General features: G+C 41.4%; 4 gene segments (V, D, J or C); all 4 read right to left on the bottom strand.

Moving 5' to 3' along the window:
• Positions 1–23: 23 nt before the first annotated feature.
• On the bottom strand, positions 24–646 carry LOC127216967 (Ig heavy chain V region 3-like). The segment is given in 2 exon segments: positions 24–478; positions 560–646. Coding segments are annotated over 2 exon segments (501 nt in total).
• Positions 647–6591: 5945 nt separating this feature from the next.
• Positions 6592–7084, bottom strand: LOC127216949 (immunoglobulin heavy variable 3-74-like). The segment is given in 2 exon segments: positions 6592–6929; positions 7034–7084. Coding segments are annotated over 2 exon segments (384 nt in total).
• A 2524-nt stretch (positions 7085–9608) lies between these two features.
• Positions 9609–10071, bottom strand: LOC127216966 (immunoglobulin heavy variable 2-5-like). The segment is given in 2 exon segments: positions 9609–9943; positions 10026–10071. Coding segments are annotated over 2 exon segments (381 nt in total).
• A 13482-nt stretch (positions 10072–23553) lies between these two features.
• On the bottom strand, positions 23554–24003 carry LOC127216965 (Ig heavy chain V region VH558 A1/A4-like). The segment is given in 2 exon segments: positions 23554–23873; positions 23958–24003. Coding segments are annotated over 2 exon segments (366 nt in total).
• Positions 24004–25788: the final 1785 nt, after the last annotated feature.

Raw genomic sequence — 25788 nt, 5'->3', positions numbered from 1 at the left:
TTTGGAACAAAGGCACTATAGTACTATGAGGATGAGACAGTCAAAGAGACACTCAGATTTAATATTTCTGAGTAAGTACCCAGGCTGATCTTCTCTGTTATCTCAGTCCCAGAGCAGCTTCCTGCTCCTCCAGGGTTTCTGACACACTCAGGATGTGGTTGCAACACTGTGTGTCTTGCACAGTAATAGACTGCAGAGTCCTCAGATGTCAGGCTCCTGAGCTCCATGTAGGCTGTGCTGGAGGATTTGTCTGCAGTCAGTGTGGCCTTGCCCTGGAACTTCTGATTGTATGCAGTATCACCATTTCCAGGATAAATATACCCAATCCATTCCAGGCCCTGTCCAGGCTTCTGCTTCACCCAGTGCATATAGTAACTAGTGAAGGTGTATCCTGAAGTCTTGCAGGACAGCTTCACTGAGGACCCAGGCTTCACCAGCTCAGCCCCAGACTGCTCCAGCTGGACCTGGGAGTGGACACCTGTGGAGAGAAAGGCAGAGTGGATGTCACTGTCACCTGAGTGCATGGCCCCTCCTCAAGCCTGGAACTTGGAGCCCTTACCAGTAGCTACTGTCACCAGGAAGAGGATGATCCAGCTCCATCCCATGGTGAGGACCTGTGTGCTCAGTGACTGTGGAGAGGACACTGATCATATGTTGTTGCTGATGTGGACATCCCTGTATTTACCACCATAGACTCAAATGATTTGCATATTCATGAGCAGTGTAATTATTAGATAAGATCCTAGCCCAGCTAGAGAAGGTGGTAGAGGAAAACTTTTTCAGGCAATATGATGCTGTGGTTCAAGTCCTCATCCTCTCTGAGGAAGGAGACATTCCTGAGATCTTTGCACACACTGTGACCTAATAAATCAATTAAAAAATAGAATACTATCCAAGTCATTAGGTCCTTTTCCTGACAAAGTTGACTCACAGATGGTGGCAGTGATGAGGAGAATTGCCAATGGGAATTTCAAAAACACCTATATTTGGAGAATTTACACTCTTATTTCATATATAATAAGCTATTAGTGTTTACTTTTTCAGCATGCTAAAATATGTGTTTCTTCTTTTTTTACTCTTTAACTCCCTTTATTTTGTCTATTTGTTTCCTTTTTATAGTGACATAGAAATGATATAGAGTTGAGTCGTAAGTCTTTATATTAAGAGAACATCTTAATTGTCCTACCTTGAACAAGCTGAGTCAAGATGGTACTTGATACTAGCAACAACATCAATCACAAAGAGAAAATAAAAGTCATCCAAATGGGAAAATTGAAACCAATTTATCACTTCAGATGATATAAATATGACATATATATATATATGTACATATATATAATAAAAAAAGATTACACAAGAAATTAGGAACAATAAACAAACTAAGAATAATAGGTACTATAAATCAATATTAGATTCATTAAAATAAATCAAAAAAGAAAAGTAGAGACATACACTTAGTCTCCCCAAACACGTACTCCCAAATTCTTAGCTTCCTTCTCTCTAATAGCTATTTACACAAACACACACATACACGCTCTCTCACACTTATGTATAAATATACATTCAACCTGCTCACTTTTCTCAGTGTTACTTATATAGGTTTTCAGGGCTGACCACTTCATATTGGAAGTTTGAAAATATTCACACAGGGTAAATATGATCATGAGCCAATATGCACATATGTAGATAACTCAGTCACAAGAAAAAAATAGTCAAATAGAAGTACTTGATAGGCATTTTTATAAACAACACTTCTGTAGTTTGTAGATATGTAAAGAATTTCCATGTTTTGAATTGTTATTGAGTCACAGATTTCATGCACATGGAACTGTCTACCACATAACTTAGAATAACTAGTAGTCAGAAACAAGAGCTGACAAGGGCTGATACACAGATAAGGTAAATCCACTGGATCGTATGTGGATGAGTGTGGTGAAAGTTGTGTGCACTCTTCAACAAACAAAGCACAGCATCACCATAAGTTCTCCCAATCAACCCATAGGCTATATATGAGGGACAGAAATGTGTGCTGATGACAAGTCTACACCAACACGAGCGATTATTGCAGGATTATTCGTAAGAACCAAGATAAGGAAAGGCCTTCACTGTGAAGCTGAGAGTGTTTTGCCGGGTGTGGGATTTAAGAAGTTAATGGAATGAATGGATGGCTTATTACTATCCTCAAAATATGTCATAGATGCATAAAATGGTTAAAGATACAATACAATGATTAAGAAGAAATTAATCACAGTATTTGAAGGAGAAGTAACTGACAAAATAAGGATGTCAAAGAGAATTTGGAAACTGGTGATCTACAGATGAGGATCACGCTGTGTAAAACTGAATGGACCTGAGTGGGTTACACCATGTAAGGTAATCCAGGTGCATGAAGACAGACGCTGTATTTTTATTTATTTATTTTTCTTATTTTACATATCAATCCCAGTTTACTCTCCCTCCCTCCCTCTCTCCCACCATCCTATGCCATCTGACCACCCTCCCATCATATCCACTCCACTCAACAGGGAGGGTGATGCCTTCCAGGAGAGGTCAACAAAATCTGTCAGGTCATTTGGAGTAGGAAATAGGCCCTCCCTCCTGCCTCCATGGGGGATGTGCTCCCAAAGTCCTTTTGGGCACTGGGGATATATCCTGGTTCAACTGTCAGAGGTCCCTTAGACTGCCCAGGCCTTCTAACTGAGACCCATTTTCAGGGGGTCTGAGAAGGTCCAATGATGGATTCCCAGCTATCAGTCTGTGGACCAATTATCTCCTCCTTGTTCAGGACAGCTGCCTCTGTGGGTTTCTGTAGCCTGGTCTTGGCCTCCCTCTCTGCATCTGGATTACAATTCGGCTCAGTGTTTAGCTGTGGCTGCCTGCTTCTGTTTCCATTGCCTAATAGATGAGGGCTCTACGATGGTAGATAAATTAGTCATCAGTTTCATTATCAGGGAAGAGCATTTATGGTAGCCATTCCACTGTTGCTCAGATTGTTAGTTGCAGTCATCCTTGTAGGTCTCTGGAAATTTCTCTACAGTCAGTTTTCTCTTCAAACCTATAATGGCTCCCTCTTTATGACCTCTATCTCTCAATCTCTCTCTCTCTCTCTCTCTCTCTCTCTCTCTCTCTTTCTCATGTATTCCTGCCCTGCCTCAATCTTCCTAATCCCACTTGCTCTCCTCTCCTCCCCTTCTCTTTCTCCTAGCCTCCTCTATACTCACTGCCCCCGACTCCCAATATGCTCAAGAGATCTTGTTCCTTTCTCCTTCTGTGAGGGACCTTACATGAATCTCTTGAGATTCCTCCTTGTATCCTAGTTATGGTGGTGTGAATTGGTGATCCTTTGCTCTAGTTCTAAAATTCATATATGAGTGAGTACAAACCATGTTCCTATTTTTGTGACTAGGTTACCTCATTCAAGATGGTTTCTTCAAGTTCCATCCATTGCCTGCAAATTTCAAGGTTCCCTTGGTTCTCTCTCCCATTTTTTTTTCTGCATAGTAGTATGAAATTGTGTAAGTGTGCCCCATCTTCTTTGACCATTCTTCAGTTGAGGGGCATGTAGGTTGCTTCCAGGTTCTTGCTATTACAGATAATGCTACTATGAAAATAGTTGAACAGATGTCTTTGTTGCACAGATATGGATCATTTGGGTATATGCCTAAGAGAGGGAGTACCTGGTCCTGTGAAATATTCATTCCATTTTCCAGATTAACTGCATATACTGATCTCAAAAATGGCTGTAAAAGTTTGCACTCCCACCAGCAATGGAGGAGTGTTCCCCTTTCTCCACATCCTCTCCAGCATGAGTTGTGATTGGTGTTCCTAATTTTAGCCATTCTGGTAGGAGTATCTCAGAGTTGTTTTGACTTGTATTTCCCTGATAGCTAAGGATGTTGAGCACTTTCTTAAGAGTCTTTCAGCATTTTTTATTTCCTCTATTCAGAATTCTCTCTTCAGTTCTGTACCCCATTTTTAATAGGGTTATTTGGTGTTTTGTTGACTAGTTTCTTGAGTTCTTTGTATATTTTGCAGATCAGCCCTCTGTCAGATGTAGGATTGGTGAAGATGTTTTCTCAGTCGTGGCCTGCTGTTTGGTCTTGTCAACCAAAGGTCAAGTGTCCTTTGCCTTACAAAAGCTTCTCAGTTTGAGGAGGTCCCATTTAGTAATTGTTGATTTCAGTGTCTGCGCTTATGGAATTATGTTCAGGAAGCAGGCTCCTATACCAATTTGTTCAAGGGTCCCTCCCACTTTCTCTTCTAAGAAGTTCAGTGTGGCTGGATTGATGTTGAGGTCTTTGATCCATTTGGTCTTGAGTTTTGTGCGGGTGATAGACATGGGTCTATCTGCAGTCTTCTACACACCCTCATCCAGTTGTGCCAGCACAATTTGTTAAAGATGCTTTCCTCTTCCCATTGTATACTTTTAGCTGTTTTGTCAAAAATCAGGTGTTCGTAGGTGGGTGGGTTAATATCAGGATTTTCAATTTGATTCCATTGGTCTACTTGTCTATTTTTGTGCCAATACCAGGCTGTTTTCAAGACTATAGCTCTGTAGTAGAGCTTAAAGTCGGGGATGGTGATGCCTCCTGAAGTACCTTTATTGTACAGGGTTGTTTCAGATATCCTGGGTCTTTTGTTTATCTATATAAAGTTGAGTATTATCCTTTCAAGGTCAGTGAAGAATTGTGCTGGGATTTTAATGGGGATTGAATTGAATCTGTAGATTGCTTTTGGTAAGATTGCATTTTTTACTATATTTTATACTACCCATCCAAGAGCATGGGAGATTTTCCATTTTCTGGTATCTTCTTTAATTTCTTTCATTAAGGACACAAAGTTCTTACTATATATGTCTTTCACTTGTTTGGTAAGCGTTACTCCAAGATACTTTATGTTGTTTGTGGCTATTGAAAAGGGTGATTCTGAATTCTTTCTCAGCCCCTTTGTCATCTGTATGTAATAGGGCTACTGATTTAATGGTGTTCTTCCTAAACACAGCAAGTATGAAACAGAACTTTGGGGCAGCCGGTTGATCTCTGCTGCCAACTGCGGAGCCCTGAGGTATGACCTCATCATGAAATATCACCTTCCAGTTTTCATTCAGTAGATTCTTGTGGGAATTTTTAATATAAGACAGGGAACATGGCATCTGGTATAAAACCACTCTTCATGAACAAGAGCAAGTCCACCCAACCTTCCTGGTCTCAGTTAATGGAATCTGCCATTTCCTGCTCTCCCTGACAGAACTGTCAACTTCTTCTCCAACCGCCATATTCCTTGTACATTACTAACAGCCAATCCTGCATTTCTTTCAGTGATTGGGGCTGTGGTAGTTTGGATTAGAAGGTCCCCCAATGGCTCCTTTGATGAATACTTCATAATCAGATGGAGGAACACTTTGGGAAGTAATAGTAGGTGTGGTCTTGTTGCAAAGTGTGAGTCAAAGGGGGAAGGCTTAGAATCTCTACAGTTTCATGGCATTTTCAGTGACCCTCTCTGCTGCCTGCTTATGGATCTAGCTATGAGCCATCAACTTCTGGTCCAGTCACTATGCCTTGATTTGCAAGTCTTAAAATCTAATGTAGGATACTATAAGCCCAACAAAGTCTTTTTTTTTCTTTCTTTACATGTTTCCTTGGTCATCTTTGGTCATGGTGTTTTATCGCAGCTATTCATAAGTTACTAAGATAGACTTAGTGAGGGGATCTTACAAGAAAATAAAGCTGAAATCTCAGTGGCTCTTAGAGAAATGAGCTGGGACTACCACTGCTAAGCTGACACCCACAGAAGCAAAGTGACCCCTGTTAGATTTAGATTAAATGGCCTCTTGTGTATGTGGGAGATTTTCTAGGTGAGTAGATGTCACTCCTCATGAACATTAGCATGTGATCAGATGCATATGTTCAATATCTCCCTGGTTATGTAATATCATATTCAGGTCCTGTAGAAGACAATAAACCATCGTTGGAAGACCATCTCCATACAGACACATGATTAACTTTACTGAAGCATCAGTTTACACAAATCCCATGATGATAAGAGATGACATTCATGGAGAAACAAAATGAATTAGCGAAAAGCACAGCAGGGTTCCTCATGAACCTGATGTGCACCTTTATCAGGGAGAGAAGAGGAGTTTTGAGTCTTGGTAGGGTTTATGTGCCCATATTTGGGCCACCTCTTCCCCTTGACTTTCCCCTAAATATAAGTGCTACTCTAATAAAGAAATCTGACCAAGGATCTGCTTGAATCTGAGACAAAAGACAAGAATACACATGAACTTCCTCCTGTGGTTTCAGTGATGTAGATGGAGATGTTTTCACCCTCATGGCTGTAAGTTTGCATTTTGTTCATCTGAGACTTTGTCTCCTATTCTTAAAAAACAGCACAAATATGACATGTTTTGATGACAACCGTCACAAACAGCACAAATATTTAGAGAGAGTTTCTGGGAACTGTAAGATGAAAGGAGCTAAGCTGCTGTGAAGAGTGTGCAGTTTATGCCTTTACAATCTCCTGGGAGGGATGTGTTCTGTGTGTGCTGTCTGCCCTCTGGTGGCCTTGAGCAGCCTCACAGTGAGGTTTATGTCAGGGTTCACATTGAGTTCCCCTTACAGTGGATCTCACACAGTAATACATGGCTGTGTCCTCAAACTTCACACTGTTCATTTGCAGGTAGACAGTGTTCTTGGTATTCTCTCTGGAGATGGTGAATCGATCCTTAAAGGATGGTGGATAGTCCGTGTTACTGCTATCTTTATTAATTTCTCCAACCCACTCCAGCCTCTTGCCGGGAGCTTGGCGCATCCAGTTCATCCAGTAGTCACTAAAGGTGAACCCAGAGGCTGTGCAGGAGAGTATCAGGGACCTCCCAGGCTGCACCAGGCTACCCCCAGACTCCACCAGGTGCACCTCACACTGGACACCTGCAAACACAGAAAATCCTGGTCAAGAAACCATGGCACATGTCCATTGTCTCTCATGTTCATGTCCACTCACACAGTCAGCATCTACTTCTCTCCATAATTACCTTTCAAAAGAGCAGCAAGGAAGATCCAGCTCAGTCCCAACTCCATGCTGATCCCTAAGTAAAGTCCTGGGATCCACAGCTGACCTGTTCTGCCTGAGCTGCAAGGTCAGGGCTGGGCTGCTTTTCATGAGAAGATAGAGGGCCCATTTGCATGTCTTCCTGCTATATAGCAAGCTCTGTCATGGAGCCTGGAGATGACAGGTCCTGGGTCTGGATAAATGAATTCCCTGCTGCATCCTGGCACAGGTGTGCACAGAGCTCCATCCCATAGAGGATCCAGTCACCACATCCATGTTCCTTAAAGTGACTTACACTTCATGGGTTCCAGGGTCACAAATATGATCAACCATACTTGTCATGCTATGGAGTTTCATTGACCATTCTGGTCCCCATCAGAAACTCACACGGAGCTATGGAGGCTGCTGTCCATCCCACACAATGATCGGCAGGAATGTACACATCTCTGGTGTCAGCTGGGAACTCCTGGGACACTTTTCCCAAAATATTGTTCAGGGTCCTGATGCTCACTTACTCTTAACTCTCTCATGAACTAGTACCCTATCCAGCAGCTGTATGAATCCATTCTGGATCTTGGTGAATTCACTATGGATTTTATTTAAAAATAACCTCTCCAGGGTTCTGGCATGGAGTTCTCACAAGTCAGCTACAGCATGGTCTTTGAATATACTGAGATTGGCAATGAAATGCACAGAGGCTGTTGAAATCCCCCCAGTGTACATCATTACCTGCTTCTGCTGCTCTTTACTTATTAGAGATTGATGGATCCACAGTGCTCCCTGCTGGTTCTGAGAATTGGCTTGTATAAATTCTCACACACAATCTCACTATGACTCTAACTTATCTTCCTGGTAATGTACCTGGTGATGGTGGGTAGAGATTTCAAGGATGGATGGTAGTTGTGGCTCAAAGGCTATCTCCATGGACCACAGTCCTTTCTCTGGGGGCTGTTATATGTACCTTTTGCAGTGAACGCTGGTAATGAAGGAGCGACCAGAGAAACACAAGTGATGAATGGAACCCATAATTTATAACGCAATTTTCCAACCTCCAGCTGCACTTGAGACAGAAGACTCAAAACACCTGGAATATGAACAAATGTGGTACATCCAGATCTGGTGCCCAACTACGGAAAAGTATTTTCACATTTGAGAAGTGACAGGAATTTGAAAAAATTTAGACTTTGGTTCAATCTGTTTGCTAATTTATCATTTATAACACGCGTGCGAAGTACACTGCTTTGTAATGACTTATAAGCATTTGTTCATACCATTTTCATCAATCTTTCAGGGTAAAAATGATGACTGCCTTCTCTATTGATATAACTTACCCAAGCGCAGCATCCTCTAATTCATGGAATGTCATGGCTAGTGATTGTCAAAGACTTTGCTGTACTTGCTATAAGCTTAGTGAATGACAGCTATAGCTGAATAATCCACGGCCGGCTCCAAGGTGTCAGTGGAACCAGCAAATTATATATATATATATATATATATATATATATATATATATATATATGTATTCACGTTTTTCCATGTGCATGCACCTGTGTAATCTGTAGGCACACAAACACACAAATACACCCTAAAATATGCTGTATATTGAGGTGTAGATTGATCTGTCTGGACCCAAGCAGTTTGACCATGAAATTAAAATTATTTTGGTGCTACTTCATAAAAGTAACTTTTCCACTATGAATCATAAATATGTAACATCCAGGATAACTGATTTGTGCCCCCCCCCCCGTGAAAGTGTCCTAGATCCCTGTGAAAAGGTTTTTTTTTTTTACTCCAATCCCAAATGTGGCCGTGCCCCACAGGTTGAAAACCATGTTTTAATAGAACTATTACTTTTCCTTAAGTCCATGAACAAGTTTGTCTCAGATTCTGAAATTTTCCAGAAGTTTCAGGCATTTGGTAACATTCATGAAATTCACTTAAAATACAATCTCACCCTCAGGTCACGGTTTTAGGTCACAGTATGTAGTTAGGCTGACTCTCCTCTGAGAGCATGCCAAGTACCTTCTACTGCTATGAACAGGGGTTACTAGGGCTGAGGCCTGCAGTTAGTCACCAACTCAAGTTATCCATGTTCACTGAGACATGTAAGTGTTGTCTTCAGCAATGTGATGTTGCCATCGGTTTGTGGAGAGCACCCAATTGCCTTGTCCACAGCCTGAGATATCGTTTGTTTCCATGGAGTCACTTTGGCCAATGCCTCAATTGATAAAAGCTTGTCCAGAAATTTCAATCTTCCTCATATCCACTGGTTTACTGAAGGTGAATGGTACAAAAATTTGGAATCCCCTGTTCTGGCCAAAGACTGATTAGAACAACAGCAATAGGTAACAGGCACGCTTAATTTTTACAAAACAGACAGATTCTCATTGTTGAAGGATTTTTAAAGGGGGCCTCCTTTGTTTATCAGGAAGCCAGGCATGTGAAACTCAGAGTGAAGAGGAAATCCCAGAGGCTGGCAGGAAAGGGGTGCCCACCTTAACCACATGAATTGTAGAAAGACACAGAGCTGAGAACCAGCCTGAAAAACTGTACAGCTCTCAGCCCAGGCTGTATCTCTGTGCTCTCCGAGCACAGTAGTATGTGGCAGTATCTGCAGTGTTTACACTGGCGATCTTGAGGAAAACCTGGTTGTTAGAGGTGTCCTTGGAGATCGTGATCCGGCTCTTCAGGGATGGGTTGTAATACTTATCATCATCCCACCAAATGTTTGCTATCCATTCCAGACCCTTCCCTGAGAGCTGGCGGATCCAGCCCACACCCATACCAGAAGTGCTCAGTGAAAACCCAGAGAAAGAGCAGGTCAGACTGAGGTCCTGGGAGGGCCTCAACAGCCCAGGGCCAGACTCCTTCAGGGTAACCTGGGACAGGACACCTGTGGAGAAGAAAGAGTAGAAGGTAAGGTTGGCACAGAGTGAATTATGGGAGTTCACCCAGTAGGAATCCTTGGCACTCACATGTAGGCATGATCAGCAGCAGGACTGAGGAAGCAAACAGGGCCATGGCTGCACACCAGTGAGTGCTCAGGCCCAGCCTTGGGTTTTCAACCTAAGCATGGGTGGAGCCTGGCATGATTTGCATTCCCTCACCAGGAGCTGACTCTGATGGAGGACTTAAATCCTGGGTCTCAGGGGATCCAGTCTATGATGAGGCACACAGGATGCTTAGGGGAGGTTTACCTCTGCTCACCATAGAAAGGAGCCCACATGAGAAAGCCCATGTTCTCAGTATCCAACACATCTGATGAGTACTGTGTGAAGGCAGCAAGGGAGATTGTTGCTATTTGCAGGCTGGCAGTTACACAGTCTATAATTGCATGGAAGAGATTAATATTTCATTGACTGTCACTTTCCTGCCTCACATATTTGATAATTATATTTATTCAACATTAGTACCTTCGTGTTTATACTGCCCTCTAGTTCTGAAACCTTCAAAAAAAACAGCAGCAACAGAAACATAAACTGTAGGTAAAGACACAGTCTGTTAGCTCAGGTCTCTCAGATGCTGAGCATCCTGGAGGAGGGGAAGAGGAGCAGAGAAGGATGAAAGTCACAGTGCACAGGGCCTAGGGATTTCCCACACATGTTCAGCGATGTTAAACACAATGCCTTCTGCTCTTTTCGTGTGACTGTAGATGGTTTTTAGGAACAAGAAAGAAAATGGTTTGCTTGTCTTTGGACAACTTTCACTGTGACTTTGAAGTATGAATGACTGAAAACTTGGAAAGTAGCTCAAGTAAACTCGGGTTTCTTTAGAGAATGCTACTTCAAATATTGTTTGTTTCTACAAACACAACATCTTCTTATTCAAAGTTTTAAAAGATAAAGCTACCAAGATGTACCTAAACCATGAATATGAACTTACCACAAGGTTGTAGTAACGCTGCAAAAAGATACTGAGCCCACAGTGCTGAGTGTGAGCTGAAGCACTGAACCTTTGTGGTAGGATGAGGAATAAGAGCTGCAGTAACACTTGGTTCCTTTTCCAGGGAGATTCAATGTTACAGGGATTTTTAGTCCGTTATTAAATTGTGTGTCTTGAAACAAGAGGATATATGGCATTGCCTCTATAAAATGAAAAGTTCATCACACACATCCTCATCAAGGGCGGGCAATAGTAAAGGTACACAGCATGGAAAAGATCTTGATTATACAGAGATGAAGTTGCCACGTTTGGACAGAGGCGCCCAAAGGCCAGAGATGGAAGGAATGCTGGTTTCTGACTCTCCTGAAGAGAGAACTTCATTTCTAGCCAGGAACACAGATGCTATATTTCAGATGTTTTGCCCATTGGAGGGCATGAAAATGTGATGTTGTGTCTCAAGTCTGTGATATGTGCTGCAGTAGACACAGGCATTTTCCCTGAATCTCTCAGATGTGCACTGAATACTTCTAGGTCTGAGCCTAAAGAAGTACATACAGGTGTGCACTGTGCAGTGCAAAAATTAAAGTACATAAATTTAATCCAAGACATTATATAAGTGTAGATGCTAAGTTCCCTGTCAATGAGTGCTCAAAATGAGAAAATAAATTGACTATAACTTGGAGCAGAATAATTCATCCCCTCACCACACTTCACCTAACTGCTTTATGAAGCTGATCCCAGCTGAGCTCCAGAGTGCTGTGAACAGATGGAGGTAACCCGTGCATCAGGATGTCACATGAAACATTGTCAAAACTCATGTGTGAGGGAGTGTGGAGTGGTGTAGGTATGAGGATGTCTCATCTGCTCTACCATAGGGAAACTGAGTGTGAATGGGGATGGTCTGGATTTAATGTACTTTCTTCTAAACTCTTTTCCCAAATCACAGAAATCATATATAACGCTTGGTTTTTACCAATTTGACTAAAAGCCTTTCTTTTTTGAAAAAAAAAAGGGGGGACAGATAAAAATGAGAGTTGGCATTGTAAATGCAGTGAAGGACAGAATGTGTGATTATCCCAAGCTCCTCCTCTCTCCTTCCCTGTGCTGAGAGCTCTCAGGGCAGTGCAGAACGCCTTGTGACCAGGTTCCCCACAGCAGAGCTACCTGGGATTAACAGTATGGCTAGAACATCAAGTCTGAGATCCCAAGTCATAGACCGATAGTCCAGCTGAAGAAACCCCTCACCCAGGGGACAGCAACTACAGATATAATTACAGATCATGCTGCATTGGTTGTGAGGATGATGACTGGGTGTCTGACACCTCATGTTGAAATCTTATGTGACTGTGCAAAAGATGCTTGTCCTGCCAATAAGGTTCCCATGTAATGACCAAAGCATAAGTGCAATATTACTGAACAAAGAACTTCTACTCTACTAAGTTTGGAGTCTTGGCACAGTAACGAACATGTATTACATCTTTGCTGCAGTTATTTGAGTTCAGGACAGGAAACCCTAGGGTCTCAGAGGACTTCCCCACTCTCCAGATGTTTCTCTCACCCACTGCATTTTCTTTCCAGGTGAAATTTGGGTCTACAGCTCCCCCTGCTGGTGCTGAGCATCCTCACATTGAGGTTGTTTCTGAACACACAGGGAAACAACTCATTGTGTCTGCTGCAGTGTAATGCAGGGTTGTGTCTTCAGGGGTAGCAGAGCTTTGTTCGCACCTGTGTGGGTGACAACTGTTATCTCTGTCCTTACCATAATCCACATCTCTATACCTACCCTGGGTTTTTTTTATTGTGTATGTGTCCCAATAAGGAATGGTACAATGGCCCTTTAGTCTTTTAGTACATCAATGTTGTCTGTATTTCCCTGAATAGTGACACAATGACCTCTTTATGGATGTTATGGCTGTATATATGTGTCTGCAAACCTCAGGTTTATTTCTATATGTTTACTTGTATTTCTGCTAATTAATGTTATAAATTTATTTTAACAGATACCCTGGAATATTCCATCATCATAAATAGAGACAGAGCCATGAGGCTTCTGAAAGATCAATGGCCAATAATAGCTGTTGGGAAATGGGACACCAGTTTTCTCAGTGGTATAGCTAACCTCAGGGATAACTTGGTATAGCTAGGTGACAAGTTGACATACTCAGCCATGAAGTCTAATTAGATTCAAATGGTCACAAATAAAAAGAGACCTAGACACGCTGAGGAAAAGAAGTCTTTCGCAGGACAGGGACAGGATGGCAAAGGAGAGTGAGCATGAAAGTGACTAAATTTAACTCCATGAATTCATAAAACTGTCGAGTAAAAAAAAAATGAAGAAAAACAGAATAATATTGGCAGAGAAGTGCTCCAGATCATCTCTGGGTTTGAAGTAAACAAATATATAGACTGAGCTATGTCAGATTTGAAATTATTTTGGAATTTTAGTCACTGAGCCTAGATTGCCTGTGGGTTCCTATCTGGATCCCAAAGACTAAAACAGAGAATTCTCTTTGATGGGCCTTTTCTGGCCAGAACGAAATCAACATGTGCCTTCAAAAGTACTCAGTATCTCAACCTGTGACAATGGCTGGATTTTTCCTGCTCCTCTAAATGACAAATGGCATGGGTAACATCGAGCATGTGTACATACAAAGGAAAACATGTATGTCTATAACTGCTTTCTCTTTGGAGAGGTATATATGTAGAATTTTGCTTCGTTGGTTTTGTAACAGAAACTGTTATATTTGGAGGAAGCTCAAGATCCCAAAGGGGACAAATGTTTAGCCATCCTCTCCACCTGCTCCTGGGCTGTCTGAGTTCCAGTGTGCTATGTGAGTCCTGCTGGAGATGAGCTCTGATGCTCTTCCTCAGACCACAGCAGGGGTTTTGTGCCTGACTATGGTGTCCCTCAGTGTAGTCATCACAGCATATGTGGCTGTCACTTCTACTAACACAGAAGTCAGTCTTGGGGACAGCTCTTCCTTGGATGGGTTTCTAGGGGTGAAGAAAGATGACCTGTCTTCTGTGACTCCATGGTAACCGCATTCTCCCAGGAGTACAGCATCTTCTCTGGGGCAAACCCAAGCCCAGTAGGTATCAGAGTGTGATGAAGAAACCTGGGAAGTGCAGGTAAGGACCAGATCTCTGAGGGCTTCAACAAGTCTGAAGTAGCACTTAAAGACAAGAAAAATTGGCCCCTGTCAGTCACAAACAATGACAAGCTCTACAACTTTCATAGCAATATCTCAGGATCTAACCATAGTGACAATGGCAGAGACATCTCTGGTACTATAAGTCACAATCAGTCTTGGTAAATAAAAATCAACATATGATTTCATAAACAAAAACATACACAGACTGAATCTATATTTGGACATGTCAATGTTTGTTTTTTAAATACGCCTATGAGTGACCAATGAATGACAAACAGACACTGATCCTGAAAATCTGCCACCAGACTCATGAACTGACCAAGAGTATTATCTTCTGCCCACACACCTGCATTCTCCAGAGACTTTGAGCCTGTACGAGTAGACTGCTGTGATCAGCCATATAGAGACTCTCCAATTTCCCCTGGAGATCAGTAGCTTATTTTCATTTTGTATTCCCTATAATAGCAGATGGAAAGGAACAGAACCCATGTCCTCCTGGTGCTTCTATGATGTTAGCTGACATCTGTTGAGCTTGCATAGGATACTTCAAGTCCATTTTTAATTCAGCATAGGATCGCAAAGGTTCTATCACATATTTTCCCAAGGGAGATCACACTCATAAAAAGTCATTCTGATATCAGATACCATGGATAAACAAGAATCTGGGAAAACAAATAGGCTGATCGATGTTTATTCAGGGAAAAATCACTTACACCAGAAACAGATGACCGCCAGCAGGTTTCTGTCCCAAGCATGCCCCCAGAAACTCTCTCTCTCTCTCTCTCTCTCTCTGACCAAGAAGCAAGAGAGAACGCTGGGGTCCTAGACCCCAAATCTAGTTCCCCCAGGTCACACCTGCACCTGTTTTCACATCTCAATGGGCGTGGCCAGTGCAACCGGTGCAGGCAGGGTAGATACCTCATTACATATTCCTAGTATGATGCCAGCCATTTTAGTCACTCCACATTGTATTTGTTGTTGGAGGGATTGTCTGCTGGAGAAACTTGAGTAACCGATGTCCAGTACAGAGACATCTCACAGATAATAACCCATGGGGATTCCCTAGTGTCAGGTCCCATCCTGGTTATGGATCCTCACTTTATCCAAACCCAAGTGGGCTACAGCAGCAGGTGAAGCCCATGGAGCCCATGAATGAGGGACGTGTCAGTGAGGCCTGTGATCTGTGACAGGTTTGAACTGCGTACAGGGTATCTGGAATGGGGAAGCCGTTCCAGAATGGGTTAAGGGTTGACTGTAAAATTCCAAACTTTCTTTCAATTCTGCCATCAAAATGACCCCGATCTTCAAATAAATTATGAGAAATGTAAATGGCAGAAAAAATTCGCTGTCCCAGGGGAATTATATTTACAAATATTTCTTTCAGATTCTCCTTTACATTTTTTCTTTTGTAGAAACAGATTTTTTTAAACACTCATGAATCCAATGAAAACACAATAGTGGAAGCATATATAAATGTGTGTGTGTGTGTGTGTGTGAGAGAGAGAGAGAGAGAGAGAGAGAGAGAGAGAGAGAGCTGTGTGATAAAACAAATAAAGAAAAACAATTTCTGATTTAACATTACAAGACAAGGAACCGCCGAAGATGCCATTGAGTTTATTTTGTTTTGGGCACCTACTGCTTGGAATGGAACTGTCCTTGACAGTAGTCTGATTTGCAACTGAGATTCCCTTGAAGAAAATTAATTTTTTTCATTTGCAAGTGGCTATCAGAATTTCCACATGATCAAAATATTTTCTCCAAAATATGTATCCAATATTGGTAGAAGCATAGGCTCTCATTATCACCAACATGGGGACATTTCCATTTTGCTGTCAACTTAAAACTGCTCAGTCTCTGAATCTTCGAGGCAGATAGATCAGGACAGTTCTGAATAGAGTGAGGATGGATTCATAAGCAAAGGTAACCGGATCAGGATCTGAGAATCCACAGCAGACACACACAGGAAGGACGCTGCCCAGACCACATAGCACCGGCCCTTAGCTCCAGATGAGCAGCTGAGATCTGAGTTAGTGCACGGAGGTCAGAATTAGAATTATCTAATTCAACACAGAAGCAGAGGACGCCATGAAGAATGCAGTAATGAAAATCATTTAATTAAAGTTAAATGCTATCACAGCTTATCCTTGTATGTTCAGCCCTCCAGAAGAGGAAGGGGGGATGGAAAAGTCACAGTGCTCACTGTGGCTGAGCCTGGCTCCCATTCCACTTGGATCTCTCTGATTTACTAACACTGTTCCAGTAGAGTCTGCCCTGGCCCCGGGATGAAGGAAAAGTCCACCTGAGGATCCACAGCTTCCCCAGCAGTTGATCCTGGGGACCACAGAGAATCACTTTGTCCTCACAGACCCTTTCTGCATTTTGTTCAGGTGGAACTAGGTGACAGATTCCTTTTAAGAATGTTTCTGAAAAGAGAACTCGTCACTTTTAGAGACATGCATTTTGTTCAGGTGGGACTAGCTGACATTCCTTTTAAAAATGTTACTGAAAAGAGAACTCGTCACTTTTAGAGACATGATTGATAACTACAGTCTATAATCACAAAAGGATCCCCCAGAAAACCATCTGTTGGACAGGGCACCCAGAAAACAGGAAAAAAAAAAAAAAAAAATCACTTACTTGTGAAACTTGGCTGGGCGCCCCCTGCTGGTCATCGGAACCTGGCAGAGAGGTTTTCGTCTGGGCTCACACTGAAGACTCCCCACTGTGCACCCAGAACAGTAATACTTGGCTGTATCCTCAGTTCTCAGGTTGTTCATTTGCAGGTAGACCATGCTTTGGGAATCATCTCTGGAGATAGTGAATCTGCCGTTTACCGAATTCGCGTAATAGCCTGCATAATTATTGGGTTTAGTTGCTATGCGAGCAACCCACTCCAGTCCCTTCCCTGGAGCCTGGCGGACCCAATGCATGACAGAGTCCTTGAAAGTGAATCCAGAGGCCACACAGGAGAGTTTCAATGACCCCTCAGGCTTCACTAATCCTCCACCGGACTCAACCAGCTGCACCTCACAGTGGACACCTGCAAACACAGAGGATCCTGATGAAGAATCTGTCACAGAAGTCTATTGTCTCTCTCATGTCTATTCACACACTCAATATCCCTTGTTATCTACCTTTAAAAAGAACAGCAAAGATAACCCATTGCAGCCCCAACCCCATGTTGAACGTCACGTTTTCAGTGATGGTCACTGAATGGGATGACAGGGCTAGAGTCCTCTGCCTGACCTACAGGGGAAGGGCAGGACTGGTTTTTATGGGCAGAGGGCAGCCTTATTTGCATATCTCCCTGATATACCTTGTTCTCTGGTGTGTGTGAGGCTTAATGGCAGCATGTAATGGTGCCAATACCTGAGACAAAACGAACTTCTGAGAACTATCATTTCATTAGAATATTATTCATTCTTTGTTTATAAAAGGTTCAACATCCTTAATTTATTTATTTTTTCCTTTTTTTTCATGCACTCTTTATTGCTTATCAGATTTTGTAATATATGTTCATAGAAGTTTAAAAACTACAATTTTCTGATTGAAGGGGAACTAATATAAATATGAATGAATTATGAAATATATATTAAATTGCAGTATTAAAACTGGGCTGGGGACACCATGGTTAGAAAGTTTAACATGCACAAAGACCAAAGTATCATCCTCATTATAGAATATATGTATGTATGTATGTATGTATGTATGTATGTATGTATAAAAATACACATACTAAATAAACATTAATAGTACAGAGGCTATTCCTTGATAAATATTAAACACATCGCAAACTGCTTTTATATACATGATACATGTTTGTGTTTGGGGTGTGTTAGTTAACATCTTTGACAACTCTGCCATTATTTTTCCTCAAACTCAATATAGGTTCCTTGTATGTGGACACCACAGGAAGGAAAGGAGTCTGTTACCTGGTCTTTAGAGCCATGGTTTTAATGTCTTTCCATCTCTCCAATCCTGCGGATGTAGGACTTTCTTGTTGGTTGTGGGATCAGTCTCAAGAGGCCCCTTTGGAATAGCCACCCTGTGTTAGAAAGGGGAGTTGGGGAGTAAATGTTTAATTGATTTACTAATTCACCTATTAGAGAAATTTTGTTATGGCTAAGAGTTCTTTTCAACGAAGACTTTATCCTTTCTGTGGCTCTGACAGGAAAATGACTCCATTTAGAGCCACTAGATGCAGGGAGCTGTTGATCTGAAGTCACTTCTGCTTTGAACCCGCCATTGGCCCAATCATTTCTCTAACAGGTTTCACCTATGTAGCATGGCTATATGAGGGGAAACAAAAGGAAAAATCTCTGGACAGATGAGGTGACCTTGCTTGGTGTTCTGCATTTGCATCTGTCCCACATACTCCAACGTAAAGCAGGCTCAACGGCAACTCTCTGTGATCTATCAGACCCCCGTGGATTCAAGTTGGATATTGACAACTACAGAAAAACAGAAAGCCTACAAACTCATGGAAACCAAAAAAAACTCCTACTGAATGACTACTGGGCCAAGGCAGAAATAAAGTAAGAAATGAAAGACCCCCTCCTAGACTCAATGACAACGAATGCACAGCACATCCAAAGTTTGGGACACGATGGAAGGAGTAATAAAAAGAAAATTCATAGCACGACTTGCCTGAATGAAGGCATTAGATAATTCTCACACAAAAGACTTAACACTAAACCTGAAAGCTCAAAAGAAAAAAAGGAGGAGGAGAAGGCAGAAAAAAATCTAAATAATAACCGAGGATACAGAACCTGAACTGGCCATCTCCTGTAACCAGGTAAGACATTTATTGGACAGTCTGGGATACTAACCCATCCACAAAACCTCCACCTACAGTTTTTCCTGGCTACAAGATGTCCTACTGTACAGTTGCCACAGAAATTGAGGGAGTGCTCAAACAACAACTAGTCCAGTTTGAGACCCATGCCCACCCCGGACAATGCTTGGAAGGTGAGGACCAGAGGATGGATAGCTCTGAGCCCTAGAATAAACCCAAACACGACTGGAAAAAGATCATTGAAGTGATTCCTAATGATCTTCTGCTATGCTCTTAGATTGGTGCCAAGCCCAGCTGTCAACAGAAAGGCTTCATCCAGCAGCTGATGGTAACAGATACAGAGACCCACAGGCAAACATTAGGCAGACTCTGGAATTCTGCAGAAGACAGGGAGGAAGAATTGTAGGAGCCAGAAGGGTCAAGACAACCACAAAAAATAAATAAATAAACACAAAGGAATCAATTAACATGGGCTGGGAAGAGCTCACAGAGACTTTACTGACAACCACAGAGCTTGTGTGGGCTGACCTAGGGCCTCTGCATGTATGAGCCAGATGCATAGTATGGTCTTCTTGTGAGACTCCTAAAAGTGGGAGCAGGAGGGGTGGTCTCTGACTCTTCTGCCAGCTTTTGGGAGCTTTTCCTCACACTGATTAACCTTATCAACTTCACATGTCATGTTTTGTTGAAAATCCATGGAGTCCTGCCCTCCACTGAAGAGAAATGGAGGAATGGATATGGAATCAGGAAATAAATGGGGATTGATTTGGAGGAGAAGAAAGATGAGAAACAGCAATTTGTTAAATTAATCAATAAATAAAAATAAATGCATGTGTATTTTTAAAAAGAAAGACATTGAAGTAAGGAGGCTGAAACATAAGTAATCCTACATCTGTAGAGGATATAGAATCCACATGACACAACAAATCAAAGCATGGATACTGTGAGTATTCAAAAGTGGACTATGGAGTAAGAGAAGCATAAATTATAATGCTATTTTTTAAAAAAAAAGTTCTGGAAATGAACAACAGGATGAAGGGTGAGCTGTGCCCCACTTGTTTCCAGATCCATGAAACACAGTCTGTACTCTGGTGTTGTTGGCTCTAGCTGTAGCAATCAGCACTGATGATAAGCTGAGTTGATAGCCAGCACAATGGTGTCTACAAGTTCTCTACCAGGCCTTAATCCAAACTCTGAGTATAACAGTGATCACCACCTCTGAGAGTTGATGGTGTATCAGTACAAGTCCATGTTCTGTAAAGGCTTGAGACTGTGGGGCAGGTTTCTGACACTGGAAAGAAAGTAAATATTAATATTAATAAAGATTAATATATGATCTCAGAACCTACCTTAATGAACATGTACACACATTGATTTCATTAACTATTATTGTGATAAGTAATTTAGAAATACCCTTTAACAACTCACAGCATTTATACTTGTACGACAGTGCATTTTGATACATATCTCACAGTCTAAGAAACTGGAACTTCTGAACTAAATCGGCCAGTGTACTTCAAGGATGTATTGAACTCAGAATGGAAACCAGGATATGTGTTACGTGGGGGTAGGGGTTTTGCATTTGTATCTACACGAGAAGAAAAACTATGGATACCATCTAAGTTAATCAAGATCCAAGTTAAACAAGAGAAACATCTTAATGAAGAGAAATGACAAATTATCCAACAAATTAGGTCCCATGAGATGTGCAGAGACCCCTCAAAGGTAGGGGAAGTGTTCTGTTCTTGTTCTTACATGAAAACAGAGAAAACCTATCTTCAAACAGCCAAAAGGCACTAAACATATAGGTACCTACAGAAGAAAAGACCGCTCCCCAGAAACAATCACTTAATGAAGAGAAATCTGATTTATGGTAAAAAATATTTAATTCAAGTAAACTATTCCTATACAGAAATCTATTTCTCTTTATTATCTAGTATTCCTGTAGTGCCAATTCATGTAAACCAATACTTGCTTTGGAGTTGGACTTGGCTTTCCTTCTCTAAATTCAAGCATGTTGTTAAGATTAAATTCACGGTTTCTGCCTTAAATCAAAAAGCCAATTGGTGTAAGGCAGAAGAAAACAAAATCTGGGGACTCAGTTCTTATACACAATTTTCTCTCTGAAATCCTAATTTTCTCATATATGTTTTAATGCTTATTGTTGCCTTTCCCTGATGAATACCTTAAAACTTAAAACTTTTACTTTAATATTGATGTTTAAATTTTCCACAAGGAATAATAACAATTCCTAACAGCAATCTTTGAACTCTCCGGAAAGAAGAGTCATCATTTCCCATGTCATCATTTCCACTTGACTCAACCTAATGCATCTATCTGGACTACAAACATCACCCTAAAACTGGTTTGAGACTGTTTTGCTCGAGACAACTCATGACTAGCTGACTGTAACAGTGCACCTTCTTATTACACCCTGGTCAGAGTTTCAAACTACAGTCAAGTATTTTCTGCCACACAGTAACAAGCTACATATGTCACAGCCAGTTCTATTGAGAAATTTGGTTAATAAAAATTTTCTTCCTACAGGATCCCATGAAGCAATCATCGTCCCATTTCAACAGAAAGTAACCCTAAGATACCCTCTTTCCCTAACCTTGGAATTTGGGGATAATATTCATCTTCTTTGGGTTGGTTTTAGTTAATTAGTGTCGGGTATGAAAGGTGATGCTTAGACTCTGGTTTATCCTATAGACAGGAATAGGGTATGGTTGGGAAAGATATGGTTTAGATGGGATATAGGTAGATTAGCCTATTTTCTTGAGAATTATTGAGTAAGAGTGAGATAATACTATTTTACAGCTACATTGTTATATATTCTTATTTGTGGTAAGTTATGTAAAATTAAGTTTATATTCCCTTCCTGGAAGAATTGTATATTATATTTTGTTATATTGTGTGAAATCTTTCTACTTATGATGTTTTATGCACATTTATTCTTACCATATTCTATGTTTGTATCTTTTTCTTGTATTCAAGACATTTTGTATATTGATACCATTTGGGATATTTATCATGCTGCCCGTTATACTTCTACCTCTTGTCTTGACATTTCTGCTCTACCTCCATTTTAGGCCTTTATATGTATGTATATGTACATAGTTATATTGTTTAGGTATTTGTCCCTGCTTTACTCAGGAAAGTTTCATTCAATATTTTAGCTAAGTTCCTGAGTATTACAGATTATCTTCACTCATGTTTCCTTTACCTATGAGATTAGTCAGACATAGATGCTTAATCTTCAAGCACTTCATAGACATGCAGAACATGGCATTTAAATGTTTTAATATTAGTACTCTGTTGACATGAGACACTGTTGCTCCTGACAGCACCATGCACTTTCCCGAAAATATGTTGGACACTGTTATTGCTCCTGCTGGAATTCATTCTCGCCTTAGCTAATGGACTCTTGGGCAAAGAACTGCCCCCACCTTGACCACTGATTTGGACATGCGGCCCTATGTGCTTGCAGGAGACAAATATAGAAAACTGCTGAACCTTTCCAAGTCTGGGTAAGACGGCCTTTCTACCTCCCTGCTGTTGTTGTGGTCTGTCAAGTTCTCTTGGCCTTAGCCAAAACTGGGTGTATCAACGTTGCTGTGAGACCTAGGGTGACTGTCCAGGTAACTTGCTGTTTCTGTCCTCGCTGCACCTTTTGGAAGTTGCCCATCCGCACTTCCTGTAAACCCTAATATCGTTATTTTCCTTCTCAGTCAGGTCTTGATGAGGGTGAAGATTAAACTATCGCAATTATTATTCTCTCTTCCTAGTTAGATATATTAGATACCAGACTTAAGTTTTCCAGCTTAGGAAAACTCTATTGTAAACTCCGTTATGCCTTCAACCTAGGACTAAATATGTAGGTCGTTTTGTTCTCGAATTTCCTTTTCTGAGCACACTTGTTATTCACGGTTTTGTATATAGTTTTGTATCAAGCCCAGATCTTTTCTTCAGAATAAAAGGAGAATTGTAGTGGGATATTCACTTTGTCTGTGGCACTGACCATGCCCATTGGGGGTAGAGCCAGGGGTGGAAGTGACCTGTGGAAGGAGGTCTGAGGAGGAGCCGGGCAACGCTCTCTTGCTGGCGGGACATGGATAGGAGAGCATCCGGTGGAAATTGCTGGTGTTCATCTGTCTAGGTTGTAAGTTATTTCTCCCTGAATAAGCATCTATTCGGCCTATTTGTTTATCCTAATCCTTATTTAACCGCAATATCCCTGATGTCATGTAAGGTTTCAGACTTGAAAAGATTCCTGTTTGCCCACATGTTATTATTTGGACTTTACTGAGCAAACTTATATTTTAGTTTATTAAAAGCTACACCAACAAATGTCCCAGTTTCATAGAATCCTGAGATTCTTCCCATAATGCATAAGCATACTGTTTACCTTCATTGTTTCATTAATGAAGAAAAATGTCAATAAGGGTGTTGAGTGGTGAAGAGATTGTCAGTGTATGGTGTACACTAGGGCATCCTAAATCAGCATTGCTCATGCGCAGTCGTAATTTTGAGAAGTTGGTAGGAATGTTATAGTGACAAAGGGAAACTCAGCCTGCTTATTTCTGAGCAAGTTGCCAGGCTGATCTTCTCTGTCATCTCAGTCCCACATCACCCTCCTGCTCCTCCAGGGTTTCTGACACACTCAGGATGTGGTTACAACACCGTGTCTCTTGCACAGTAATAGACTGCAGAGTCCTCAGATGTCAGGCTGCTGAGCTCCATGTAGGCTGTGCTGGAGTATGTGTCTGCAGTCAGTGTGGCTTTGCCCTGGAACTTCTGATTGTAGTAGGTCCCACCATCTCCAGGATAAATCCATCCAATCCACTCCAGGCCCTGTCCAGGCTTCTGCTTCACCCAGGTAATAAAGTATTCAGTGAAGGTGAAGCCTGAAGCCTTGCAGGACAGCTTCACTGACGCCCCAGGTTTCCCCAGTCCCGTAACAGACTGCTGCAGCTGGACCTGGGAGTGGACACCTTTGGAGTAAAAAAAGCAGAGTGGGTATCATTGCCCTCTCAGTCCCTGTCTCCTCCTCATGCTTGTAACTGTAAATACCTTACCTGTAGTCGCTGACAGGAGGACGAGGATGATCCAGCTCCATCCCATGGTGAAGACCTGCATGCTCAGTGACTGTGGAGAGGACAAAGATTATGTGCCGTTGTTGGGTGTGGACAGCTCTGTATTTACCACCAGAGGCTCGCCCAATTTGAATATCCATGAGCAGAGAATTTCTTTACATAAGCGCCTCGTCCAGTTTGAGAAGGAGGTGTGGGACATTTGGGTCAGGCAAAAAGATGCTGAGGTCCAAATCCTAATCCTGTGGAGACGCATCCTTACTGCCCCCACTACCCTCAGCTCTGCGCAGATGCCGTGGGTGAAACATTAGGAACTCATCTCTCAGTAGATTTAGGGCCCAGATAGTTGATATAATTTGTGACACGGTGGTCAGCTTGATTTACAGCATGAGGTTGTAACGATGATATCGGTAATGACTGGAAAAATCAAAATCTGATAAATTTTGAGAATTTATACCCTCCTTTCAGATAATTAGAATTAATAACTGTCATTCAAGAAGGATGCATACAAAAATACTCACTGAATTGACCAAAAGGGAAAATCCTCAGAAATATTTGCACACTGATGTTTATTGCAACACTGTCTACAATAACTTTTGGAATAAACTCCATTTATGTTAGCAGACGACTACATCAAGAAGACATGTTTATATGTGAGACACAAAGGGAATGTTCATTGGGAAAGAATAAGGAACTTATATCACCTTTAGGAAAAGCAATGTGACCTGTGATAACTGTATTAATTAAGACCATCTCTGATACACAGAAATTATGTGAGACTCTACGTAGTTTTCAGGTATTGAATTGGCACAAAGAGCTATGTGTGTAAATTCCTAACAACTTACAAGTGAAACTGTCTGCAGAATACAACATAAAACAGGGGTGTCAAGAACAGTAGAAAACATAAACTCTAAGCAGAGTGAAGTGGTTTAGTCAATATTTTCAGACATTCCAAGAGACAGTACAGTGGACAGAGGATGTTGGAAGTAGGGGATCACGGGCCCTCGGAATTTTCCTCACAGCTATCAGAGATGTTAAAGTATTTTTTCTTATAAATTTTGATGTATTTTAAAACATCAAAGAGATGTTTGGGATTTGACTGACTTTGACAAACTTGTACAGTGTTGTATACTTACACACTGATCAACTAATACATCGGTGTGATCGATATTGAGTATAGGAAAAGAAGTTTGAGTGAACTCCTGATTTCATTAAAAATAGCTACACAAAACCGTCATGTTTATGCATAAAACATCTTCATGTTTTAAAACCTTTGGAAGATAAATATGTCAAGATTCATCCAAACCATGATCCATGATCATAATACTAAGGTAGAGACCCAGCTGAATGCTGAGGGCCAGTGAGGCACTGAACCCTTAGATCAGGATGGGCTGTAAGAGCTGCACTGACACCTGACTTACCTGTCCAGAGCTTGATCAATATTAAACCGATTATTGGACTATGATTAAATTATGTACCTCAAAATTGGAGCATATCTGACATTCTCTCCACGAGATTCCAAAATCATCACACATATCCTCATCACAAGGAAACTATCCTGGAACGGATGATACAAAGGAGAAGTCATCAAGTGTGACGGAAGGGGCTAGAGGGTCAGAAATACAAGGAACCCTGGTTCCTGGATGTAGGGAAGGCAGGCAACAGGCTCTTCTGAACAGAGAATTTCATTTCTAACCAGGAATACTGATGTTGTGTTTCAGATGCCTTGTTCATGCAGGACACAAAACTCTTGTGTTCTGTCTTAATTCTGTGATATGGGCTGCAGGGGAAATAGAATTTTTTCTAAATTTTTCAG

Source organism: Phodopus roborovskii, unplaced genomic scaffold (assembly GCF_943737965.1).
Source record: "Phodopus roborovskii unplaced genomic scaffold, PHOROB, whole genome shotgun sequence".
Classification (NCBI taxonomy): Eukaryota; Metazoa; Chordata; class Mammalia; order Rodentia; family Cricetidae; genus Phodopus; species Phodopus roborovskii.
This window is presented reverse-complemented; position numbering and strand designations above follow the sequence as displayed.